The 24,922-nt window shown below is 37.7% G+C and overlaps 1 protein-coding gene across 2 annotated transcripts; it reads right to left on the reverse strand.

Annotated features, from left to right (window-relative positions):
• Positions 1 to 24,922, reverse strand: CXXC4 (CXXC finger protein 4). 2 transcript variants are annotated; one of them, XM_053923157.1, is made up of 4 exons: positions 24,651 to 24,922; positions 24,457 to 24,531; positions 20,626 to 21,962; positions 1 to 2,838 (listed from the first exon to the last, which is right to left on the reverse strand). In XM_053923157.1, exons 3-4 carry the CDS (start codon positions 21,703 to 21,705, stop codon positions 2,794 to 2,796), a joined length of 1,125 nt encoding a protein of 374 aa, XP_053779132.1. In that variant the 5' UTR covers positions 21,706 to 21,962; positions 24,457 to 24,531; positions 24,651 to 24,922; the 3' UTR covers positions 1 to 2,793. The 2 variants fall into 2 exon arrangements, with proteins under 2 accessions (XP_053779132.1, XP_053779133.1); XM_053923158.1 differs by lacking the exon at positions 24,457 to 24,531.

The following is a 24,922-nucleotide window of genomic DNA, read 5'->3' on the forward strand; positions in this document are numbered from 1 at the left end:
AAATTTTTAAAGTTACATTTCATTGGTATTTTAAAATCATGAAAATGTAAACCTTTAAATCACCTCCTTAGGGTTATAATGAATGATATGCTTTACAGGTTCTCAGTACATAGACTTAGAAAAAAGAGGAAGGGAGTGAGACTGGAAGAGTAACATCATCAACGATAACTTTTATATGCACCCTACATTATATAAAGAGTTTTAGCAAAAACATAAAAAATGGGTGGTGTAAAAAAACAATGTCAAGAAGAAGAACATATACGAGAATTAAAGAAAAGGTACACATTTCCATTTTAATAATCAACAGATTTTCTTTCATTAAAAAATTGAATTGACATGTAAAACACCACATTTTACAATATACAGATTCATTAGTTCTTTAAGAAAACCAACAAACAAAAGCACATCAAGACATGCAACTCTAGCATGTATTTCAGACTCTCTCTCGTACATTGCTATGAGATCTTTACATGTTACCGTGTGCCTAACACAGCCCGCAGAGAACGAAGGCTGTTTCACTTCCGTGACAACAATCATCATTTTCCAAAGAGCAAGGCAAGCTGACCCCTCAAATGTGAAAGTTCGTTTTCACTTTCTTGTAATTAATTAGCAAACTGGTTAAACATAGGTAAAATAAAAAGGGAACTAGAAAGAATGCACATAGCTCCCGTTCCCACAGCCGAAATAGAAATTCTAACTAGAAACTCTCAAACGAATATACAGCAAGTAGAAAGCTATCTCAAGACCAATACGTAGCATGTCTTAGTTTGCGGTTATTTAGTTCTCTTCTCTAAACATGGACAGGTGTAATAGATAGGTGTTCAGGAATTATCCTAAAAAGGCGACTGGACCATCACTGTAGGCCTTGCGTTCCTGTTCTAGGCAAGTCAACGCACACTTGTTTTCCACACTGGCGCTTGCTAGCACCTTATCCACGCCTCCCTCCAGAATTCTTATGAAGAATGCTCCTTCCACATGTTAAAAAATATGTCATATTACTTCCCATTCAAAACTACAGCTAGCCTTTTAAAACTACTTCTCTGCTAGTCTTTCTAAAGTTTGGCAGTCCTTCCCGTCACCCTTCCTCGTCTCAAGTTCTTTTCCTTTGTATGATCCATTTTGCTAAAATTTTTCAAAAGGCTAGTGGATGTCATAGGCTAGAATAACTGGCTAGTGGATAAAGAACAAAAAAATGACAAGTTAACACGGCAGCTTCGATACTCTATGTGTTTTTGCTAAACTCTGTTTCATTGCTGAGGCTGAAAAGTCTCTATCATTTGACCAAATGGAAAGAAATAAACTTCTTAGGCATCATGCCATCGCCAGTAATATTTGTCCTACTGGGACAGCCCTAGGAGCCCTGACTGCCACGAGGAAACCAAATCCTACATGAAAAGGTAGCCCAGGCCCTACGAAGCATTGCCCCCTTTGTGTTTGGGCGCTGTTTGCATTTACAGAATTCCACAGACTAGGGTCCAGAATTCTCAGGCATGCCAGCATCACTGAGTGACAAGATGGGAAAGGGAGCAATGGGAACATTCCCCCGAAGGCCTAGGGGAAGGCCACTGGTCCAAGTGGGAGGCTATGAAAAAAGGAGATAACAAAAGACTTAAAAGCCTCACTTTTATGAATGTGTAATTTTTTTTACTTAAAAATATACCTAGCCATGCCTCAATGCAGAAGCCTTGCTGTGTTCAAATTTTAAAACAAAACTACTCATTTAATATCATACATGGAATTAAAACATTTGGATACATTTTATTGTTTTCTTTTCCTACCAAAAATAAAATAAAGAGGCAAAAAATAAACAAACAAAAAATATATACAGCCCTTGCTAGGCTGGTTTAAAAAAAAACAAACTCAGTCATGGATTTCTCCCCCTAAGAAATATTTTATTCTGTATCCTAGAAAACAGTTTAAACAAATTATACAACTGATTCTGCATGTTCCACCTACTCCGAGTACTCCGCCTTACAGTGCAACCCAAGACAAGTCAACTACACTAAGTATTTGGGAGGTATACCCTTCTGTACAACTCGTTTGTAAGCAATGCAAGTGCATAACCACTACTCTAATATAGTGCTCAAAAGATTAATTGAAACTCTCATCACATCTTCCTCTCCTATAACAATACAACTGCAGGTAATTGCTGGATGCATCGTAATCTTTTCTTCTTGTAAAACTTGGCGTCAAGTCTCTACGGAAAGATGCCTGGCAAAACGTGCCGCCAATGCTGCTGCTTCCAGAAACAACTGGCAAAAAATATTTAAAGCTAAAATTTATTGCTCCAGATTTAACTCGCAGAACCATACTGTTGTGTACAAACTGTTAATCTCCATAGATGCTCAGACGTGATTGTCTCCTTGTGTCTAAACACGCAAAATACAGGCTGCTATCTGTACAGTTTACAGTACTGAAACACATATATTTGCAAATGAAGTATAGATATGTACTTTGCAAAGATACAGGATTTTACAGCAGGGGTTTACCCAAACTTATTTTGTACAGCCACTTTCAAAATAGACAACGACTTCACTAATATAGCTAAATTACATCAAAGAATCAGTGTATTGAAAGTAAATAGACTGGCCAATTCCCCAAGCTCCCAGATTATTTTTATATGTCTTTTTTCTTTTCTTTTCTTTTCCTTTTTTTGTGTGAAGAAACCCCTATACATAAAATGAAAATAATATCTGGATATTTTCTTCAGTGGTGGACTAAGCAGTTTCTTAAAACAAGACATTAGTTTGCCCTTCACTTCCAAATGCCTTGAAAATAAGATACACTACTGCTTTAAAAGAACCATCGGAATGCTTCAGCGCTGGGAACAGGTGTTCTCTATAAAAAAAGAGCAAGAAAACAAGTTAAGCTTTCTTTCTATGCCAATATAAAATTAGAATTTCCTCCTTTATACTTCAGCAATATTTTTAGTCAGCAAGATTCAACATAATGGTTTATATATTTCAACATTTAATACAAAATAAATGTTCAATCTTAGAACATTACAAAAATCAGAATATTGAATTTAATGCTAATTTACTAAATATAATTAAACCACATTAGTCTAAGAAAGAGGAAACACAGTCTGGAACATGGATAGCGATCAGAATAAATGGCATGGTTCGTGCTATTAATCCATAGCAGGAAGCCCGGCCAGTGAGTGGTGCTTAAAGTCTGTATCTGCTACATGCACCCGCATCCTCTGTGAGGCTGATGTTTAGAATTCAGTGAATTGATTTTTTTTCATTCTGGAGAATTTCTTTTATGACAGGACTACAATAAATATTATATAAATATTACTTCTATTACTTAACTACTAATGTTAAACATTCTTACATATAATCTAATCAGAACAACACTGACAAAATACATCACTATTTTAAAGTCTGCATTTTTAATAAATTAAAGACATATACATAAAACAAACTTATCTAACCAGTGACACTCAATGAAGCATAATTATCCTCTTGTATCATAAAAATACTATTATATTCCAAAGAAATAATAAGCTAGCGCTAAAAGTTTGAGCAATTCTTTAAATAAAAAGCTTATAGTTACTATGGGGTTTTTTTGTTGTTCAATGGTAGATAAGCTAAGTGAATTTTCCCCTATATATTAACATTACATCAAGTCATCATGCCAAACTTTCTTTTATAAAACAATCACATGAGTACATGTTGAAGGTGCATAAGAAACAAGCTAAGAGTAAATTTTATTATACGGGTAAATGAAAGAGAGTTAATTTCGCTCCTTGTCAGACTAGTCCAACAAGCCTGTGCAGACTACAAGATGGCTGCTGAAGACAAACACGCGCATTAATAAGGATGCTGACGTTACCCAAATATTGAGTAGGTATAGAAGAATACGTACACACACGCACACCGTGGGGAGCGTTAACAGCACTTGAATTTCCTATTTCAGAAAATACTCTAAAAATTCTACTATAAATACTTTATGATAATTGGGGTTAGCTTTTATTTATTTCTCACACGACTTATTTTATTGACACAGTCCTATTGTAGCAATGTCATGTAAAACCGAAGTGTATTAAGTGAAGTAAATTGAAATTTAAATATATAAAATAGCCATTTTGGACAGTAAAATTGTGTTCACTATCTGTACTTAAAACATAGTCAACACAACAAATTTCAAAACGAATGTGTTAAGAACAAACTAATGGTATCTAATCCAAATTTGCATATAGGTATATATTTCTAAAAATATTTAACTTGTGAAGTATTTTCTAAATGTACAAACAAAAAGGTCCTTTGCTCCTATAAAAATGGAACATATCTTACTAATACTTTATTCTTCACTCTGCATGGGTCCATCTGCTTTCTTTTCTCCAGCTCACTATGCATACCTGGATCCCCACTGTTTGCTTGACTGTTGAGAAAAACCCCTTTACTGCTTTCTCAAGTTAACTTTTAGTGATAAATGTAATAATTATATATGCCGTTACATTTATTTAATCGTTATTAAATGAAAAATATGAAGTAATAAGAAACATAATATATTCATTCTAATATTCATGCTTTACACACACACATACAAGCAGTAATTGAAAACTTATAAGTTTATAGCAGATGCTAACCTGCTGCCTGATGCCCACTAAGAATGTATTTTATTTAGGTATGCATCTTATAGCAATGTAGTCATTTTTAACAAGATCAGTTAGATCCAAGCATGTCCATGCAATTAAAGATTCACATATGAAAAATAAACATGTTCATATATATTCATACAGATTCACATTTACACGTATAGTATATGACACAGAGATGCCAACTTACTCTCAGATGCCAACTGGAAACATGAATGTAAGTATATATTTACATAATTTTGTATCTTGATAAACATATATGTTTATGAAGATAAACAAAAATACATGGCGTACATTTTTAAAAAATTAGATAACCTCATGTCTTAGATACATTTTTAAATTTCTTTACCAGCTCTTTGCTCTGCATGTGACCCTTTCCAATTCTCAATGTTATTTGTAATATTTAGGGAAAAAACGAGCTTTATAAAATGCCACCTGAGATCAAAGGTCATTGTGAGAAAAAAAGACAAGCACTTCTCAGTGAGCGTTGGCACAAGAATTAGATAATGCAATGAGAAAAGCAGAGAGCTGGTTTTCTGTACGAACATGAGCGGTCACAAAATAGCTCCGTGATGTGTACATACTACTGTGCATACATTGAGACCTGCATGTATCTCCACATGCAAGGATATGGACAATCTACTGCTCCAGGGGAAGGGAGAAGTAGGGAAGCATCTCTTAAAAATGATTTCTCTCTTAAAGTAGTATCTTTGAGGTCGTAAAGCACAATGATTAGTTGGATAATCACCTAAAATATGAGAAAACAAACAAACAAATAAAAAACACTGGCACATCAATTAGAACAAATTTTCAAGGCATTCAACCAGAGACTTGAAGTGAGAGTTCTCTAACAGTTCTATTTCAGGGTTAAAAAGTAACAAAGCTCCTTGGTGTCCCACAGGCCACACAAAATGCAGGATGCACATCCAGTTCGCGCCCCAATTCCACTGGGCTCACTGGAAATTTACGTCAGGCCTGGACTAAGTTCTTTTCAAGATGAGTGAAGCAACATTGAAACGTATTTGGTTAAATTCACAGGCAACATATTGGGTTAAATTACAGGTTTCTGCTTGTATTAATTTGGGGATATATCTTCTCTAATTCTGCCAGTTAATGAGGCCATCTTTGTCAGAGGACTTCCATTTCAAATGGTGCGGGAGCTCCCAGACCAACTTAGGGGATTATGCACCCTGACCAGCTACCTTTAGGTTATATAAATTCAAGAGTCCCAGCTGGGGAATCACACTCTTGATGAGATTACAGTGACTTTCTGGATCTCAGTGATGCTTGCAGGAAATCGTTATCCTGAGTGACAGGAAAGCCAGATTCCCCAGGAAGAGAAGGAGACGAAGGAGGCTGGGAGGTAAAGAATAGAATTGAGTTGATCAGCATTGTCTAAGGCAGCCTTCACTGCTCACGCAGGTGCGAACACTGAGGAACAGCAGTCTTGCTCCCAGGAGGCCTGGGAAGAAACCTGCAGCCCCTGTTTCTCCTTCCTGCTCTGCTGTAAAGCATGGTGTTCCAGAGAATTCATCCCTATGTGAGCCAGATATGAAACGACCTTCAAGCTTAAAGGAATGCCTTCTGTTTCCCTCCTATATAACTTTAAAAAGCCAGCGTATTTCTTTGACTAGAAGAATGGTACGATCCACGCCCAAGTACATTGTACATTTACATTTTTAAAATACGAATACATATCCATGTCTCTGGAAGAAATGTATTTCAGTGTGATTTTCATCAAATCTGCAACGAAATATAATTAAACAACACAATAAATAAGATTCCCAAAAGCTGACACTTTAAGGATTAAGCCTAGGTTTCTCTTTTTTGGTGTCTGCCAAGCAGTTGTGGGGACTACGGTATCTTCAGGCTGATCAGGCCTCTACATCTTGTTAAAAATATATCATCTAATAAAAACTCACCTTCTAAAAAGTGAATTTGGAGTATCTATAACTGTACATATGGAGATATGTGGGATTGGCTATTCATATCTACAAACAACATGTAAAATGTAGCATATTCGAGACACAATAAGGTGAATCATTTTTAATACAGCTAGACATGAGTTTTCAAAGAGAGACTCAAGGCGAAAATATACTTCAGAATACATAAGTCACAAATTGAGATGATGATGACATTACCAAATTCTGTGTCTTAAGTTAAATATATCTTTCCAATATTTACTCATATACTTTCTAATAAATAATCTCGGTGACTTGTCTAGGCTCCAGAATTCGACTGTGAAACAAGATGGCGCTAACACAGCAGCTTTCAAGCTGACGCCATTATGTTGGGGTGCCGTTATTCTCACACAAATCAAAAACTAATTTCCTCCAATCCAATTTATTATTAATTAAAGAAACATAAGTCATCTTAATCATTTTCTGATTCCCACATATGATGTTTTTCTATCCAAAAGCAAAACAATTTTTGAAACTAGTTAGCTACTACACCCTCTTATAAACTATTCTGAAATATTGTTCTCACAGTGAGGAGCCCACGGTCAATTTTAAACTCCTGGGCTTCTGAGGCCTTGAAATTGGAAACACCCACTGTATTTGATTTGCCTCCTGGCACCAAAACTTGGAAACCTGAATGAACCACTGAATTTTGCAATAAAAAGTAACAGAATAAATATGATAAAAGATAATATTAAATCCCATGTTTGCTGATAGATATTTGATTATATGTTTCAATCTTGGGAGTGTTTTTGATGAACAAAAGGAAGAGAACCTCTGAGAGTGGAATAAACTACTTTTTTATTATTTAATTCACAAAGAATGCTAAAATATCAAGTTATATAGGTTAACTATTTTACTGACAAAATTTAAAAACCTACTTGGAAATAGAAACTGTGTTATATATAATGTTATGAATGTTAGTACACACGCGTGTGCACATTAACACAAATTGTTGAATAACTAATTGGTCTAAAATGATACCTAGCCAATGTTAGAGACGCTCCAAACTGGTTTTAGCAGAAATATTTTCCATATCCTCTTTATAAATAGCATATTTTAAAAAATCATAGTCCAGCAACTGTAATAGAATTGCTAGCTAACACAGGTATAGCACAGGTTGGTAAACCTAAGAGACAATTAATCTATGACAGATGATAATCTCATACTCCAGTGATTTACTATTATAAACTAGAACTTTATATTTTAATAATACCTTAATTAAAAAATATGTAGATTGATGTATGTATGCAGTCTCCTCCTTTTAAATTATACCTAACTTACTTTCTCTTCCTTCCTGCTGTAATATATACGTATCAGATAATATATATTATATATGTCAGTTTAAGTTTTCTCATAATTCAGATTCACTTAGCATATAAACTGTATAAGACTTTAGTATATTCACACCTTATTTTGGCCATTATCCAGATGTAAACTAAAAAACACCTAGCAATATTACCACTAATTGGAATGTTAGACCCTTCTTTGAAAGGAGGAAGGCACCAAATAAGTAACTGAATAATTTTATGACCCAATTTTGGGAGGCCTCAAATGAGATTATAAGGAGCATTTTACTTTTTTGTTTTCCAAATTGACATTTGTGGCCAGCATTTCTCTGATTAATGGTGGAAAACTAGAGATGGCCTTTTCATTAGTATCGATTCTCCGTGGCCTGCTGCTCCTGAGACTCCTTCTGCCTTGGGGATAGAAGGTCTCTTCCTCTTCCTGCTCCTCCTACAGGAACACTACCACCTCCACCATGGTGATGGCCTAACTTTAGAAGGTAAACCCGGCTAACTCTGGTAAATGGAAAGACGAGTTTATGCATTATGTTTTAATGGCACTAACTCAAGTCAACCCGATGGCAGAGCTCCTCAGGAAAACAGTCAAGAGGGGAATTTGTGCGGGGCGGGGGGCGGGGGGATTGTGGCAGGAGGGAAAGTAAGAGCTTAAATCATGCTTCACACTGGTTAAGAAGTGAGCAGAAAAGGCAGCCACTTTTGGTGCCAGCATCAAATGTAACCACTTCATTTAGGCAAGTCCCTTGATTAATGCAATATATGATTATATTTCAACTAATTTTGGTAAAAACACTTCGAACCACGTCATTCCAATGAATAAGTAAATTTACTGTATTATAAATAGGTAGTTTAGTGATTAAAATGTTTGTGGACTTAGAAACATAAAAATAAATTCTAATAGTATGGTACCAGCAAAAAGAGGAAAATTTTTCAGTGATTTGAAAATTAAAAAGGTATTCTTTAAATTATTTTATAAATTATTTTTAACCTCTTGTATAAAAGTGAGTGGGAAAGGTAATTAAAAGTAAAATTGAGATTCAAAGAGCAAAATTTAGGTTAATAATCAATTGCAAAGAATGACTGAAATACCTAAAGTTCTATCTGTTTAATGTCATTTATGGATATTTACAAAAATATATAAGATGGCCATATTATAAATAAATCTGAACACACACAGCAGAGACAAAAATTAAGTAATTTTATCTACCCTTCAAGTGACTATTAATTTCTGTTGAATCCAACAATACATTCAGGTGAGATCATTGCTAATTAGGTATTGAAAAATAAAAGCATTCTTTTCCTGAGTACATGGTTGGACAATTTTGAAAATTTTGGTTAATTCTAAAGCAGACAGTGAACTGTCTTTTTCTTCACTGAAAAGAAGAAAAAACATTCATGTAAGTTGTGAGGAAATAGGAGGGAACTGAAAAATATTAAGAGGTGACTTCTTTAAACTATGAAAGCTATGATTTGAACAGCTTCTAACTTATATTCAAGAAAAATACAGTAGTTACACCTAGCCTTTATAAAAGCAATTCAGATTATGGTGCTTCCCCTTTATTATTATAGGTATGAGCATTTTTGAATATTCATTTTTTCTATATTATATAACAAGTGAACAAAAGTTTAACAGAAATGTTTTCTTAAGCTAAGTTCTGCAACATTTGGATGTAGCTATTGAACTTCATTTGGTTCAGAGTCTTCTATGACAAAAATCCAACCGCTGAGATAGTCCCAACCTGGAAACCAAAGCATGTTTTATGTCTCATTTAGAGAAAATTTCAGTCATTTGAATCAACTAGATGTTATCATCCAAGTAATATACGTGGTTATAACTATACTTCTGAAAATAATATGTAGTTTTTGGAGTATTTCCTTTAATTTTTTAAAATAAATGCAATCATCATCTAGATGAATGTTCAAATTCACAATCATTCTGACTTTTTAGTCTCTCTCCTAATGCTCCTTTGAGATAATAAAAGTAAAAGGTACAAAGTCAACAATTATTAGAATTTATCAAGTTATTATACATTACTCAGCTCTTTTAAAAATATTTTTTCGTTAATCTGCCTCATTAAGAGGATGTGAACAATTAAGCATTCTCTGCCACCGTGACATCAGCAAGACCTCAAGTATTTAGACTCAAGTTTCTCCTCAGAGAATTTTCATGAACTACTTCTTCTGTGAATGTCACGTCCTCCACCTTGTGCACTGCGACTTCCACAGGTTTACCCAGCAAAGGAAACTAATAAGCCTAACTTTTTTGGGGCATAGGATTTATGAGACAATGATTAATATTCTTTGTCAATTTTTTCTGGAGTCTTTTCTATATGTAATTCTGTATTTTTCAGGAAGTTCTCCTTACAATCATTTAAAAATTACACTACTTCCTGGAACCTAATCAACAAAACAAACAAGCAAGCAAAATAGAACCAGAGACACTGAAATAGAGAACAAACTGACAGTAACCAGAGCGGGGTAGGGAGAGGGATAATGGGGGGAAGAAGGGGAAGGTTTGTCAAGAAACCTGTAAAGGACACATGGACAGAGCCAAAGGGGGTAGGATTGAGGCTGGGAGGCAGGGATGGGTGGGGCGGGGGAGAGTGGTTGGGGTAAAACGGAGACAACTGCACTTGAACAATAATAAGAATAAATAAGTAAATAAAAGAAAAAAAGGAAAGGGAAATGGTTAAGTATATAAAGAACACACAAAAAATAAATAAAAATAAAAGTTACATACTAACAAAAATATAAAAAATAAAAATTACATTACTTTTGAACGATTAGTTGCTTATGGACATTGGACAGCCTATGTTTTCCTAAGAGCCGTCATTAATTTTGAGCATGAATTTTCCCATCTTGGCCTTTCTACATTTCTAATTGCAGACCTAAAAGAATCACTCTTAAAAAGAAATGAGAAGAAGCAAAAGAACTGGTTCCCCTGAAAATCGTTTTTCCACTATGGTAAGTAAAAAGAAACAGTGCTAGGAACAGTCTAGTGGAGGGAGCTACCCCCAGAGTCATGGCCTCTTCCTGAAAATTTTGAGACATTAACCTTTTCTGTTAATTTCTTATTTAAACAAGACTCAAGAAAATAACCTTGAGCCTAATAATCCTTTCTGCCAACAGTCTCCTTTATGATTTCTTTTTAATCTATAACTCTATGGTCTGCCTGCCCACCCTCCTTCCCTACTTCCCCCTCTCCCTCCCTCCCTCCCTCCCTTCCTCTTTTTATTCCTTTCTTTACTTCTTTCTTTCTATATGGCCCGTTCTCTTATTCAGGTCAAACAAGGGTTTCCAGTACTCTGTAAAATATGCTTGTAATAATAAGTCATACTGTAGATTCTCAGTATGTTCAAACGCTCAAGGCAAGTACTCTATTTTTCTTATTCCTTGAACAATTTTGGAATACTAATAGAAAACTTAGTACTACACTGCATAACCACATAATGTAGCCAAGTAGAGATTATAGGTAGCAGTTTGTATTTCTTATCCAGATCTGGGGAAGGACTAAGCCAGGGATGAATCAAGGAATCCCAAGATTTCTGAATAGGTGTGAGATGCTCCAAAGATACCTAAAATTTCAATTATATAACTTTAAGTGTGTCCATTTCTTGGACTGAGAATTAAGATCTTAAGTTGGAAACAAGTATCTTGGATGCAATAAGATATAGAGTTAGGAAATTACATGGATATTGAAAAGCAGTTAGGAATAAAGAAAAAATTGAATTCCTTAAGCTAGGGGGTGTGTGTGTGTGTGCACATGTTTGTGTGTGTTAGTATCCACGACACTCACTAAATGTCTTAGAGATTAACAGTCCCTCCCTAAAGATCTGTTAAATTCCACTGACCAATGGTTTACCACATGCTTAGTAATATACCACGTATTCATGAGTATACAGAAAAGGTACAGATCTGCCTAGAACAGTAAAGACACTATTTATAGAAACACCTTTAAGTTTTACTCTTTAACGTGTTAACATTTTTCTGTTTACATATATAATTCCTTTCCTCACTACAGACATGGTCGATAGTGTTGTTGCTATCAAACTAGTGTTTTTCAAGTGTTTTCGACTGCAACCAACAGTTAGGAACACATTTGACATAGCAGCCTAGTACACACATCCACACACATCCATGGATACATATGTAGCTGAAACAGAGGTTTAACAATATGTACTCTTACTATATGTGATACACTCATATCTTCTGTTCTGCTCCACTCTAGACCACTTTGTAAAAATCCTGGTGGTTAGCCAACACATTGATTTCATGGATCCCTAATGTGCTGTCTCCTGAAGTCTGAGAAACAGAGCTCAATGCCATATGAATAACACGAGGAAAGTCCAAAACACTGCACTTCATAATGAGTTTAACTCTTATATAGCAGCCTTACATAGGGTATCCAATATAGTGCATATTTCCTTTGGGGCAGAAAAAGCCAGTGGTCTCTATTTTGTTTTTCATGAATGAAAATTAGGGCATACGAAGTATTCAAGGTTTATTAGAATATTAAACCTTTATTAGAAGATTCCGCATCTTCTCACTTCTCATCCATCTACATACAACTGAGAATTTTATCTCTTTTCCTTATTCTTGACTCCATTAAAACATCCACTGACCTCATTCAACCTATAATCAGGAACATTTTCCATAGATAAGTCTTTCCACAAAAGTTATTTTTCTGCCACTAATTCACCTTTGCTCAGAATCATCATATCCATACAATTAAATTTATATAATCCATTATTTTTTTAAAAAATTATTTCATCTCTTTTCACTATGTAAAGTATTCGAGAAAAATGTATCTTCTCTGGAATGTGCCAGATTTGCTGAAATACACAGAAGTGCCCATGACTGTTCTTGAAGGGAATATGTATCCCTTGCTCTTCTCATCCTACTTCATTTTATTCCTTTGATATTATCAATCATCCAGGTATTATTTTTAAAGTCCTTGAGCAAGAAACAGCATTTTCAGCACAGTTTCCCCCATATTCTGACACTTTCCTCACTTTGGAAATATGAATTTAGATATTAAGATTCAATTGAGATCCAAATGGGATCCCATTTCCCACCCATATTGGACGTATTCTCTTTTGGTTACACTTTAGAATTATTCTACTACATGTTTCAAATGCATAGGTAAAAATAATGTCAGCTACAGCACAGTCTGTGTTACCTCGTCTCTGATTCAGCTGCCACACCACTGAACTTGCGCCTTCGCTCTGATTCCCAAATCAGATGTACTGAGTCAAGTCATGAAAATCTTCATTCTTTTGATAGTTTGCATTCTCTGCAAAACTTCTGCACCTTATGTTGACAATATTCCTTCTAAACACAATATGTACTACATTGCTTCCTGGTTTAAATATTCCTTTCTCCTTTGTAATGCTGTCTTGGTCCGTACTCCAAATATTTTATTTATCATAATTTTCTACCAAAAACCCACCAGACTTTTCTATTATTGCTCATTAACTTTCTTCATTTCATAAACACTTTCTTATTGAAAGGAAACAAGAAAGCTCTTCATAGTCACTGCATTCACTTTTTATCTCAACATGCATCTCTCTCTTACTCCCCCCAACACACACACCCCTATCTTCCAAAACAAAAGTAACTCCACACTATTCCAGTATTTGTTGAATATGTTCTCCCACTAGAATTCATGATGAGCATTTAACCATTTATTCCTTACAATGATTTTTAAACTCACTGATTCACATGTAGAATAATTCCCTGTGTTTGTCTAAATGAAGAAAATAGTTGTGAAATGAAGGCACGGAGTTAGTAAAGTGAAACACACACACGCACACTCACACACAATCTATTAAAAGGTAAATTCATGGCGGTGGTGTCCATCGGTGGGAAAGACGGAGAGCGCCAAAATGTCCACATTGGCTCACCACACTGACCGACTACCCTAGGTAATATGAACAGTTTTCCTGGGCATTTGAGACCTATGAATGCAGAAAAACTTGTTTATCGAGTTTATCTATTTCCAAGTGAAATCAAGCCAGATCTTTGGTGAACTGGATGATGAAAACAAATGTTCAGAAAATGCAAGCCACAAAATAGCCTACCTGGGCTTTAATTTCTAACTACTCTAAGTAACCTGTTGTTGCACTGAATTATCTCTAAATATAATTGTTTTCTACTCTACTTGTTATGGATGACTAAAATAGAAACAAGAAATTGCATAGCTTCTTTGAGTATGCAAAGAACATAACCTACAAGCAATATTAAAATTTTGCAAGGCAGGTTGATAGCATTATCCCCGTTTTACAGATGAGTAAGCAAAGTCACAGAAGTTACACTGATGTATATAATATTGCTCAAGTGGTAAGTTACTTGATATTGGTGGCTCTTCCCACAATCTATCATCTATCTAAATGTGGCCACATGCCCCAAATATAATTTTTAATTACAGATAAAGATCCAAGAAGCTAGTAGTACATTTTCTCATTATAATTTATATTTGGTATATATTAGTCAAAGGAATGTATCTTTAGTATTAGTCTTTTGAGGAGTAATTTTTTGCTTTGCCACTTTCTTTTAATAAAAATGTAATGTGAAATAAGGTTAAATATTAAAAAATAGAAAAACAAAAAAAACTTAACAGGTTCCCTCTCATACCTGACCATGGATCTTATGCCCTTAAAATAAATGAAGAGAAAGGCCCAAAGCTTCACAGAGGAAACAATACTCCTCATAACGTTTTAGAGTAGAAGTTAACAAGCCTGTTGGGATCCTTTTAGCCCCTGCAGAGCTAAGTCTTCAACATTATTAAATGGCTGTCGCTTCTGAAGTGTGGTGCAACATAACTCAATAAACAACAGAAAACATACGATGCTGAATGCAGGGAGGCTTTTCGATTACCCTGCAGAATAATTCAATTTCCGCACAGGTGTTTGCATGTGATGGAACAAGATATGACTGAAGGACAGAACCACCCATGCGCCCATCCCCCAAGATTCTGAACTGCCTGAAGATCACAGCGTAATTCGGGATGAAAAAGCACGTCTGGAAGGAGTAGAAGCACCGCTGCACAAGAGAAAGAACAGAACTGCACATGCGCAAAATCTTCAAAATCCCCACTGATAAAAAAAAAAACCATGACTACTTCTGAAAACAAGTTTTTGTAAAAAATATGCTATTTTCTGGGGTGCTCAGCTTCCCCAGCCAGGTCATCTCCCTTCCTAATGGGTGACTGAAAATCACACTTATAAAAATGAAAGATTTTGCCATTATTTTGGGTTCATTTTGCCTTTTGAAACCAATCTAAAAATAAGAGGAAAGCTAAAAGAAAAGTCATTCTTTCTCTAACTTGTATATTTACATGAGACTTTCAATAAATCATGAATTTAATCTATAATTAGATATTCTATATGATGAATACATGAGTTTTTAGTATTTTGTATGATGTGAGTAAAAATAAATGTCAGAAGTGGAAGTAGATCTGCTCTTGTGAAATTTATTGACGAGTAGGACATTTTATTATGCTTAAAAAGTAGATTGTTTTCTGGCAAAAGTGAACTACATATTCAGACAATTTGACCTATTGAGTGGAAAAGTAAGTTCTCAGAGCACCAGCTACTACTTCAGAAGAGTTTAGGAAACCTGCGACTGATTTCTGGGGAATACTCAAATCTTTTTATGTTTACTCTTGTGTCCATGAAGAACAGTCTAGCAGTGAGTCCAGGGTCACCCCAACATAGAGGTTTGGTCTCCAAGCTGGTCAAGCAGAGTGAATATGGACGAAATGCCTATTCTTTTTGCACACATTTCCATTTTCAGTCTTATAGACTTTTCCAAATTGTTCTGTATTTATCAGTCTGTAAGTCTGACTCTACAAAACTCTTACCTAGAATACCCAGGTAAACAGTTGGCTAAGACTAAGCAAAATATGGAGCAATACAGTAATCAATTCATTACACAGTTTAAAAATCAGGTAACACTTATTTCCCTCATCATGAGATACAATTTCTATTTTTATTTAAAATACCCAAATATTTTTAAAGTCTACAGTTTGTTGGTGTTGTTTATTCTGACTGACTTTCTGATTGTATTTTGTTTGATCATGGCTGAATGTCAAACAACCATTCATATAGGAAAATTCACAATTTAGTGGATCTTAATTGCTTTTATTTTACTATTCCTAATTACCAGTTGAAAGACTGTTGGTAATTGACATGATATTTGGACAGGGGAAGGTATTATTTTCAAATAGCAATTATAAAAAAATGTATGATTCTTTTTAAAAAAACTATCTTATATTAAATCTGGTGATGGGAAGAGAATTTTATTGAACTTGTACAGTCTGATATCTTGGCTACAAATAAATCTATTTTGTGACTTTAGTTGAAGATGAAATTTTCTGTGCTTTTCTCTTATCATTTATGAAATTCAGTATCTTTTTCCTACATTATTTCTTTATTACATTCTTGTGTTAATATACTATTGTTTGAATATATTGAAAGCTTTCTGCTTTCCCTTTGATTGTCATACATTTGCATTTTTAGATTAAAGCACACATTCTAATTTTTATACTGGCATGTTTTTGATTCTTGAAACTGAAAATTAAAAACTCATTTTTTGAATTATGATGTAAAATGATAAATTAGTAGGTGTTTAAATTTATAATATAAAACATTTGTATTTTATCTATACAATTTTTTAAGTCACCAAACTTCAAAAACTTATGACATGTTCAATTATTGACTGGTTTTATTATTTAACTACACAGATTCTGAGTGACACACCTACTTTACTATTATCTACAAATAAATTTCTTCAGGAAGCAGGTGCCATCTTCCCGCACAACTGCACACAATGCTCTTCTCAGAATTTTTCGACTGCCATTTATGTGTGTGGGGCTCTTCGAACTTAGGAGCATACATACAAAATGTGAGCCTCTTCCCCTAAAACACTCTTAGTTATCAAGTTTGGGTCAGTATCTAGATGTTTTCCACCAAGCCCCTTAGAAGTTCAACCCAGCTTGTGAAAATTTATTGTTGGCCTGTACATTCAGCATATAAATTTTAAAGAGAGAAAATAAAGAGAATGGAATTGTCCTTTTCCCTGACCTTACAGTGTCTCAGTCTGTTCATCAGAACACGGCCCTTTCAAGTCCCTGCACCAACCAGGGAGGGTCTGCACACAGGCAGTGTGTAACTCACAGCAGAGCGCCGAGTGTGGGGGCAGGGAAATCTCCCGAGGCTCTGCTTACTAATGTAATTCCATAAATCAGCTAATGGGAGAGAAACCAGATCTGTGTGGTCTCTAATGCTGTCCCACAGAGATCAATCATGTCACCTGAACAATGTTCAGGGCCTAAGAGGCTGGGGTTGCCCATGGGACAGTTTTATCCCTTGAGTCATATAAAGCAGGTTGGGATATTTTAAAAAGTTAGATCTTAGTATCAGAAATAGAACTGCTGTGAATATGAAAAGTGAAGATTACCTTTGTGTGAGACACACTGCTATTATGTAACTTATTATCATAATACACAATCACATGTCTCTTAAGCTATTTGGGAAAATGGATCAGTTAGGATACAAGTTTTTAAGGTAAATTGTGTCACATTAGTGGCATACAGCATTTGTAATAACTGCTTTGAATAATTAATGATGGGTGATTTTTAAATATGGTAACTGACTAAATGAACAGTGTTATAAGCAAATATACAGTGCATAATATCATACAAAAACCAAGTTAGTTTTACGTGCACTGTTATCATATGGATGTATTAAGGAGTGATGTTATAGACATATTTCTGAGGCATTAAGATGCTCTTAACAGGAGACTAAGTAGAAAATGTGTAAATAAGTCAAGCAGTTTTAAAAGGAATGCTGGACAGTAGACTTTAAAAGACATGGGCAAGACTCCCAACATAACCATGTGAGTGGATCTTAAGTTCACTTTACTCACCCTGAAAATCTGATTATACCTGCAGTCTTTGGAATGAGTAAATCAAATACAAGAAGTGCACAGGAGGTTTGAAGTGATAAATAAGAATATATGTAGCGATTATGATTCAGGTATCAATTGGTATTTATAATTCAAAGCCAACAAATACTACCTACTGCCTCAAATCCACAGGTAATAGCCATGGTAAATTTCCAAATCGCTATCCTCAGCCTGGGCCTCTAGCCAGTCTCTAAGACGTCTCCACAGATGATGAGAAATTGCAGGAACCAAATTAGAGATGGAAGCAGGTCAGCAGGAGGACTTTTCACCAACCCACAACCACTGTTCCAGCTTTGGCTCAGTCAGGTTGACCTTGTCACTCTGTCATGTGGCCACCTGGTTTCCTGCAACCTAACTGTGTGGTTTTACATGTACTTAAAGCACTCATGCCACCAATGCCTTTTATTAATGATCTAGAGAGAATCTCAGTCAATTAAACAAACCAAAACCTCATAACTCCTTTTGCTTTCTTTCTGGCAAATAGCAATCCCCTAATAATCTTAGCCTTGAACTACAGCCCAATATCTGGTGGTAAGAGTATGTAGTTAGGAAACCATCTTCAGAGAGTTCTACAAAGAGGGAAGTTTGTTTGATCTCTCATTCACACCCCACCTTTTGAAGAGCAACATAACTTTTGAGCAAATGTATTTTTAAAACTATGAAAAAGCAGTACTATAGAATCATATGTGATCAAAATGCCTACAGAATATAAACGTCACAAGTTTGTGGGAAAACTATCAAAATTTGGAAGAAAAAGGAAATTTACGAAATTTGTTTAGACTGATATATCAGCATAGAAACCTGTACTAGAAAGCCTATTGCCACTCACAGTAAGTTCCTTCAGAATAGTTAATAAATCAAAATTCCTCAGTGGCCCTATTGACTACATACCCTGAACTGGGGCCAGTGCCATGGGTCTAGCTAAAGATGAGGATGACTCGCAACACCAAATCCAGATACTACACATAGTTCAAGCGGAAAAAATAAAAGCCACATAATACTTATCAACTGGGTATTGATAGAAAATTTCAGGATGAACTGAATTTTCATTTCCCATGGGCCTCAGAGACCCAGAGAAGTTACAATAAATTAATCCAGAAGAAGAGTATTCAAAACATAAGTACAAATTTTTGCCACCTCAGAAAAGACATGGACCTACATTTTCATAATTGCCATTATCTCTGCTTGAGAAGTTGCCAAAGAAAATGTAACAAACCACTCATCAAATTTTCAACAGAGATGAGTTTTCTCATAAAGAGGAATAAATGCAACATTGTGATGAAAACACTCAATCAATAATGCTGCCAGTGTATACTGATTTTGGTTTTTGGAATCTCGAAGCGCTTTTTGCTTTAATTTATATTAATAAAGCTTTTTAAAGAAAAATCTGTATCGTATTTGTTTTCAAACCTGCCAGAAAGATCTCCAGCTCTTCTCTTTCATTCTTTTAAAGACCAGTCCTTCATGGAGAAAACTCCTTTAAGCAGAGCTCACAATTTTTAAACAGAATGTGCAGGTGCCCCTCTGACAACAGTGTGTGAGAGCCACTATCTGCCTACAACCCAGCCCAAAGAACACTCCCAAAGGCTAAAGCCACCACCTACGTTCTCGTGTACACATGACGTGTAGCCATTTACTCTGTGAAATTTACCTAGAAGCTAATTACGGTTATTTGCCCATATTTCTTTGCTAAAAATACCACCCAAACCATTTACCTGTGTTTTTTCCATTTTCTCCCTTGTTTTGACCAGATTACCATATGAAATTTCCACCAAACACATCACTGTTTGTATTTAACAGAATTAAAAGCCTAATATAACAATTACTTTACTGATAATCGGTACGCTGTCTCTTTTAAGGACTTATAGGCACAGGAAACTGTTACTGACCATGTAGGGTGTCAACCAAAACTGTGTTTAGTGTATAGAACAATTTGTGACCACAAAATGGTTACTTTGTCCAATGCAGAACCCAAAGCATTATTTTTTGGTAACTGAGTTTTAGGAGTCATTTGTTTCTGAAACTATGGAAAACAATTCTTAAACAAAATCACCATCACCTGCATTACATGCACCAATTGTATCCCTTTATTCTAACTCTACATCTCCTTAAAAATTGCAGGTAGTGTTCAGCTTTCTATACTATTTTTGCTTTCTTAAAAAAAAAATGCCAGGCATGCAGAAAATAAAATGGGAAACAGAAACACTGTGTCATGATGGAGAGAAACTATTCTAGAAGGGGATAGAAAATCCCCCTTAGAATCCATGCATTTCAGCTCCAGGGATCACTGTGTGTGTCTGTATGTGTTTTTGAATGGGCACATAGGCTCGTGTGCCACAAACTGTGTCCTCGCCGTCCAACTGGGCCACTAATAAGCCTCCCTTGGCCAGTAAAAGTATATAAAATGTGAGGTGTCCAATCTTTTGGGCAGCGATATTCTTAAACATAATGATAAGGGGAAGGGAGCATTTTAAATCACCAAGGGAAATTTTTGACCATATTGAATGTGAAACTTCTGATTTTTCAAACCAATTACATTAGTTTTTCCCCAGAGATGAAAAGGAGGTGCGCCCTCCCTCTCTGGAGGGCGGTTCCACACGAAGTGCAGCTGGGGAGGGTGGAGAAGAGGCCATGACCTCCGCACACCACCTACAACGGCATCTCACAACCTGAATGAAGCTTCAGGAAAGGGGTACTGCATCTTGAAGCCAGACAAGAAGCCCTGAAGGGGAGAGGGGAGGGGAGTAAGGAGGGAGGGGGGTAGACTGGGAAACAAGAAATCATCTCCTCTGACCTCTAGCGAAGTGCCAGGTTTTTTCTTTAGCTCTTCACATTTTCTAAATTTGCAGATCTGGTGTCCCGTTTTGCGGTTCCTGCAACTGCTGCAGACGCCACAGTTGATGAGCCTTTTGCAGGGCACGCAGACCCCACACCTTTTCCTCTTCTTCTTGGCCGGGTTGGCTCCGCCAGCTCCCCCTGAGGAGGACGAGGAGGAGGAGGAATGATTCTGCGGGCAGTCTGCCAGATTGGCAATTTGAAACGCACTGTCTGTGACGGCTGCTGAGGCTGCTGCGGGGGAGTGAAGGGCTGTCATGACGATGACCCCTGGAGGTAATGAGATGCCCCCTAAAGCCGGGATAGCGGAAAAAGTCCCCACGCGCTCGGGGAGATTCATTATCTCTGCTTCAGCAGCGCCGCATTTGAGCTTGTTCATGCATTCCCCTGCCAAAGGTCTGCAGTGTTCAGGGGATAAGGTGGAGAGGAAATTAGTATTTGCCATTTGCAACGACGGCTCTGGCGGGCAGCCAGCTTTCCCCAGCCTCTGGGAGTCGTTTCGGTGGTGCATGCTGGTCCTGCTGCCGCCGCCGCCGCCGCTGCCGCCGCCTCCGCCGCCGCCACCACCGCCGCCGCCGCCACCACCGCCGCCACCGCCGGCGGGGAGGATCGCCGAGGAGGAGGTGGAGGAGGAGGCGGCGGCGGAGGAGGATTTCCTGCTGCCCCCGCCTCCCCCGCCGCCGCCCCCGCCGCCACCTCCGCCGCCGCCCCCGCCTCCGCCACTGCCCCAGAGCATGGCGGTGGCGGCGGCGGTGGCCGCGTTGTCGCAGTTCCAGGGGGACATGCCGATGCGCGCGGCGGCCGCAGCGGCGGCGGCGCTGCTGGGGAAGATGGGGGTGGTGATGCGCGCGATCTTGGCTGCCTGCGGGAAGGCGCCCCCGTTGGTCTTGTAGAAGGAGGTGGCGAACGAGCGGTAGCGCTCCATCTCCGAGTTGTAATCCACAAGGCTGTTCAGGGCCCCCTCGGGCAGGTGGCTTTCCTTGGGCAAGCCCGGGGCCTCCGGGCTCGGCCCGGGCTCCACGCAGACATTGGTGTTCATGGTGCAGGGGGGGAAGAAGGGGTGCAGGGTGGAAGTGGGGACCGCCTGGTCCGACACCTGGGTGGGAAAGGGGGAAAGGTGGGGGGGAGGGAAGGGGGTGATGGTGGTGTCGGGGTGGGGGCCGAGGCGGGAGGGGAAAGTGGGTCCAGGTGGGGAGAGCAAGGTGAGGACTGCTTTATTCCTCTCTGGGGCGCATTTCCACAGACGGTGAATTCCCAGGCAGCGTCTTCCTTTGCATTATCCTCCAACTGTTACAACTAAAATAAAGAAAGTCATTCCAACGAGCTGCACGAGGGAAGAGATTAAAAATAAATAAACAGCCTCTCTCACGACCACGCCAGACACTGAAAGCTCCCACATTCTCCGTCAGGTCGTTTGCATAACAATCATCAAGACATGACCCCCCCCTCCCACCTTCCCAACCCCGCTCTCTCCCTCCCTACAGCACGCCACAGCTCCTCCCCCCTATTCTTATAACCCTCCTGAGAAAATGTATTAATAGCCAGGATACCCAAGGAAAGACGGGGGTGACAAATGCCGAGGGAAAAGGGCAATTGGAGTGCTAAAGACATGCAAATCAGGGGTGGGAGGGCGATACTACCTATAAGCAGAGGGCATTTAAACATTATGAAATGTGCGAACAAGTGCTGCCTGGGCATGCAAATGCTGTAAAGTAGAAAACAGCAATGGCTCGGTGAAGAAAATGAACAGGAAATTAGCAAATGAAGTACAGAGAAAGTCTACAATACAGCCGAGTATAAACTGTAAGCAAACACAATACAACTGAGAGCTGAGAGACTGCCCACATACAATCTGAACTAAAGAGGCAGGGGAAAAAAAAAAAAAAAAAGAACTACCAGCTGCCACAGTGTCCTTCTGTGTCTGCGGTCATTAGTTTGAATCCCAGCACAGCTGGCTCTGTTAGGGTCTTAATTCAAAGGACCAAGGACAGGTCTCAATTGTACAAGCCATTTGGTGGTGGGGCTCGGTGGGGGTAAGAGGGTGGTGTTCTACTTGTTTAAAATAAACAAGAATAAAAAAAGAAAAAAGAAAAGATGGACTAGATAAAAAAATTAAATAACACAAAATAATTTCACAGATTTTGAACCAAGTGCCTGCAACCTCTGTAAGAATATTCCCAATAATTCCTAATGGAGATTCCTGTCTCTTCTGAAGACAAGAAGAAAGCATGGGACTTTTTTTTTTTTTTTTTTTTGAGGCTCTCTCAGTGACTGGTTTTTACATTAAGTAAATGGAGTGGGGGAAGGGGTATCTCTTAAGGTGTTGTTTACCTGAAGAAGTAACCATTAAAATGACGTTTTTCTTTTGCTCCTTTTAAGAGGAAAGTTTAGTGTTAACTGGATATTTGCATTCATCTCTTTGCTTACAGACCATTATTATGCTTTAGGAAGAGGTATTTTAGTTGTTTATTGCAGAAGGAGAGGTAGACCACAGCCTTTTAAGAAGAAAAGCAAAGGCATAAAGTGTATATTAACCTAAAAAAAACCCAGTTTCTTTGTTTACAGATTTTTTTTTAGACCACAATATCTTTTTGTGACATCTTTTGGAGCCCACATATTGGTCTAGAATGTGGAGTTCAGGGAATTCTAAATGGGGCCCAGTAGTCTCAGTCTCAAATATTCAGTTCAAAATGGATATCAATTATAGTAATTATGCTTATAATTAGATTAATGAACCATTTATGCTCAAACTCCAAGTGCAAAAACTTCAAGACCTGCTGATGAGGTGCCCTAAAAAGAGGAGTTTATGTAAACAAATCCCTATTAGGCAAAGTAAATCAAGATAAGGAACCTCACCCCAGGCTGGATTAGAAGCTAGCAGGCGTCTTTCAATCACAGCAAGTCCCTAATCACTCAGGAACCACCTCTGTGGTTTCACATTAGGAAAAACTGCTCCCTTCAGAGCTCTGATGGCAATACAAAGGGTGCCCCCAAAATGCTCCTGGCTAAATATTCTTGATGCTTGGAAGGAGGTGGGGGAAGACACAGCAAGAATATGCATATAGCGTCAGTTTCTGAGAATCGCATTATAACTGCAAGACCATAATAACTGCTACTTAGTAAAAACTAGTTAAGCCAAGCCATGCATTAGATATCATCACATTGAGTGGAGGGAAAAATTCCAACATTTTATCTGTTGACCTTGTTCCAAGTAAAGAAATAATTTAATATCCTTTTTTCAGAATATTAGGGTGGTGTTTCCAAACAGAAGCTTCCCTTGCTTTTTTTTCTTCTTTCTTTCTTTCTTTTATTTTAATTGCTATCACCTCCCCCTTCCTCCCTCAAGGTTTAATGCCACCAGAAACTGTAGAAAATGACTGTGCCCAGGATCCAGGTCATTATTGTTTAATCAATGCATCTCTGGAGCATGAAAAAGGTACCTAAGCCATAGCTATTGTTTGGATTTTCTTTAAAAAGCAAAATAAAACGCACAAATAACTATAGTCATATCCAAAGCGAAATTAGACATTCACACTTCATGATCCTGTTTTGCCTTTAAACAATGTGACTGTACATGTCTAATACTGTATGCCTGGTCTACCAGAGACATAGAGATCAAAGGTCATATTTAACATTCAGGAGGAGGGGCGGGTGCAGATTAATTAATAAATTAATACAGCGACGCCTTTTATTGCTGGAGTCCAGCATTAATAATCTACTTTTACAATCCCAACGGACAGCAAACATTTAAGAGCAAAAAGCCAGAGAAAGAGAAAGAACAATCACTTACCAGTCTCTTTTTATTTGGGGAGCCTTAGAATTTGCAGACGCTGCCAGTCTGCCTTTAATTAGTTGCACATCACCCCTAACACAAAGAAACACAAACCCAGATGTGTCTTGGCAGCTCCCAATTACAACTTTAATACTTGTAAACAAACTGTTGGGGAGGGGAGATAAATAAATATGCGGATCAAAAAAAAATACCTGTAAATGGCTTTTTTTTTCTTGTTGCAGAGAGAAGGAGGAGGAGATGGTGTTAGTGGTGGGGGTGGAAGGAGGAGGAGGTGGGGGGAGAGGAAAGAGCCGAGTGTGAGTGTATGTGTGAGAGCGCGGGGCTGTTCTCGGTGGTCTCTCCTCTCCCAGCGCGTTGCTCTCCGTCCGTCTCCAGTCGCTGTGTGCGAGGGAGGGAGGGAGCCAGGGAGTCTCTCCTTTCTCTCTCTCTCTCCCCTCTCTCTCTCACCCTGCCCCCCCTTCTC

The sequence above is a fragment of the Desmodus rotundus genome, chromosome 4 (genome assembly GCF_022682495.2).
Source record: "Desmodus rotundus isolate HL8 chromosome 4, HLdesRot8A.1, whole genome shotgun sequence".
Lineage (NCBI taxonomy): Eukaryota > Metazoa > Chordata > Mammalia > Chiroptera > Phyllostomidae > Desmodus > Desmodus rotundus.